The sequence below is a fragment of the Engraulis encrasicolus genome, chromosome 20 (genome assembly GCF_034702125.1).
Source record: "Engraulis encrasicolus isolate BLACKSEA-1 chromosome 20, IST_EnEncr_1.0, whole genome shotgun sequence".
Classification (NCBI taxonomy): domain Eukaryota; kingdom Metazoa; phylum Chordata; class Actinopteri; order Clupeiformes; family Engraulidae; genus Engraulis; species Engraulis encrasicolus.
In genome coordinates this window covers 820,001-822,500 of record NC_085876.1, presented here as the reverse complement: position 1 = coordinate 822,500, position 2,500 = coordinate 820,001, and the positions used below count along the sequence as shown (strand labels likewise).

The following is a 2,500-nucleotide window of genomic DNA, read 5'->3' as shown; positions in this document are numbered from 1 at the left end:
CCTTTTATCCGAGCTCGCCTCCCTTTGCCTGCCCATCCCATCCCCACTCCACTCCATCTCCACCCCCACCCCAGTTCCAGGCTTGGCTAATCGCACCCAGATTAGTGCCAGTCAAGAGGCTCAGGGGGGGTCATTACAGCTAGTGTGTATGGGAGTGTGTTTAGGGGGGCGGTGTGTGTGTGTGTGTGTGTGTGTGTGTGTGTGTGTGTGTGTGTGTGTGTGTGTGTGTGTGTGTGTGTGTGTGTGTGTGTGTGTGTGTGTGTGTGTGTGTAAGGGGGCGGTCTGTGTGTGTGTGTGTGTGTGTGTGTGTGTGTGTGTGTGTGTGTGTGTGTGTGTGTGTGTGTGTGTGTGTGTGTGTGTGTGTGTGTGTGTGTGTGTGTGTGTGTGTGTGTGTGTGTGCATAAGTGCATATGTGCATGTGTGTAAGGGGGCGCCATTACAACTACTATGCTGTCTCGTTAGTCTCGGCTGCATCTGTGCATGTGTGTGTGTGTGCATGCGGCATGCATGTAAGGGAGCACCATAACAGCCACTACGGCGGCTCGCTAGTCTAGAAGGTCTGTGTCTGTGTGTTAGCTGTGTGCGTGGGTGCGTGGGTGCCTTTGTGTGTGTGTCTATCTATGTGTGTGCATGTGTCTATCTATGCTTGTGTTGAGGATGGAATGAGGGATCAGGGATGCTCTCTGCTGAGAAACATGGTGTAAATATTTCATGCATTCCACTAACTAATGCCATCAGTATCTTCTCCCTCACAATTCACATCTGGTTCTGACACCCCCTTAAACAGTATGCCTGTGTGTGTGTGTGTGTGTGTGTGTGTGTGTGTGTGTGTGTGTGTGTGTGTGTGTGTGTGTGTGTGTGTGTGTGTGTGTGTGTGTGTGTGTGTGTGTGTGTGTGTGTGTGTGTGTGTGTGGGTGTGTGTGATACACTAGCATCCACATTAGAGATAGACTAACAATGTTGTTAAAGATAGACTAGCCACCATGTTACAGACACAGATACAGACAAGGATAGATGTTCCTTTTTACTTACCAGCTTCCCGATGCTGCCAGGGTCACCCAGGATTCCAGCGCGACCTTTGTGTCCCTGTCAAGAAATCAAGTTTGTTTTTGTCAGCGATTAGTAGATAGTAAGGTAAAGAGCTAATGTTGAAGAAGGAATTTCGAGCACTTTTGTTAATAGTCCGTGTACTTTTTCGTTCATTCATTATTCTATTTTGGAAGTCGCTAAAGAAATGAAAAAGGACTTATTTGTGATGTTTTACACTTGAAAATCACTTGTGAAATGGAATCCAGCGCCATGTTTTGATAACTGTTACGTGCTGAAAATGAAACACTGAATAGTGGAAAAAAGGAAAAAAGCAATGAAGAAAAATGCCCTTCGAATTGCGTATTTGATTTATTTAGGACCCAGAATTTGGGTGACCTGGAAGTAATCCAGCCTGGAAGAGTAGGCTGTGGTTCAGCGTTGCTTGCATGGTTTCTTTGGGCACATTCCACTATTCCGAAACGTTGCTACACTGCAAGGACGTGGCTGCTCTGTGATGAGTGTGCGAATAGAATATTTTGCGATGCTCACAGCCTCGTGAGATATGCCAAGCGCAAAGGCGCATGCACGCGGCACCACCATATTGAGGAGTAGAAGATCAATTTACTGTTTATGTGCTGCAATTTAACGTATAATAAACCGATTCAATAGTAGCAACGAGTCGACATTTCATGTGATTATTTATGCCTATCCTTCATACATGATTGTTTTTGCATGATGCCCTAATAACAGAAGTGTGTATTTGCGGTTCATGCATCATGCACAAATCTTCAAACAGTTCCCCTTCCTCAACCAATATTTGCAGCTCTGATGATCAGCAAACTTCATCATATTTCAGGTCATGTCTGGCCTGTAGAGTCTAAAGCTAGATTTATGCTTCGGACGCATAGCCTCTGCGTCCGTCCGTTTTCTGTCTATGCGAGTCCACGCCCCCCTCTCAGAGGCTCTGCGCCCGTCGTCGAGTGCCTCGAAAAAATTCTAACTATCCGTCGGACGGACTCGGAGTACGCAGACAGAATGGCGCTATGATTGGTCGTCTCGCTACTTCCTTGTTCTGTTCTTGTGGCAGCGCAATGCCAGTAGTTTGCCAGAGCAGAGCTCTATTCTGTTAAAAACGTTATTAATGCCTTGTGTGTAAATGTGTGTAAATACACGAAGCTACAAGCTAAATAACAAACAATGCATCAGTTGAACACTCGTGGCACAATGCCTGCGGTTTTACTACCGTTCCTCCACCGAATGTAAACACACATCGGCAGAATCAACTGTCTTTACATGCTTGCATTTTCTGCTCGTGAAAACAGACTGGGTATGTCAAATAATTATACCAGTGCATTGCCTTTGCAATTTGTGTGAAAATACCTAGCTAACCGGGATAGAAAGCAACATTGATAAATAATGACCGCAGTGCTTACAATGTAGTGAAAGTAGCCTAATAGCGCAATTTCAAATG

The 2,500-nt window shown here is 45.6% G+C and overlaps 1 protein-coding gene across 1 annotated transcript in view; it reads right to left on the bottom strand.

Moving 5' to 3' along the window:
- col9a2 (procollagen, type IX, alpha 2) overlaps positions 1–2,500 on the bottom strand; it is a 48,039-nt gene that overhangs the window by 22,045 nt on the left and 23,494 nt on the right. Inside the window, exon 12 of the mRNA XM_063186190.1 lies at positions 1,033–1,086. Coding sequence (XP_063042260.1) covers positions 1,033–1,086 — 54 coding nt within the window. The remainder of the gene's footprint in view (positions 1–1,032; positions 1,087–2,500) is intronic.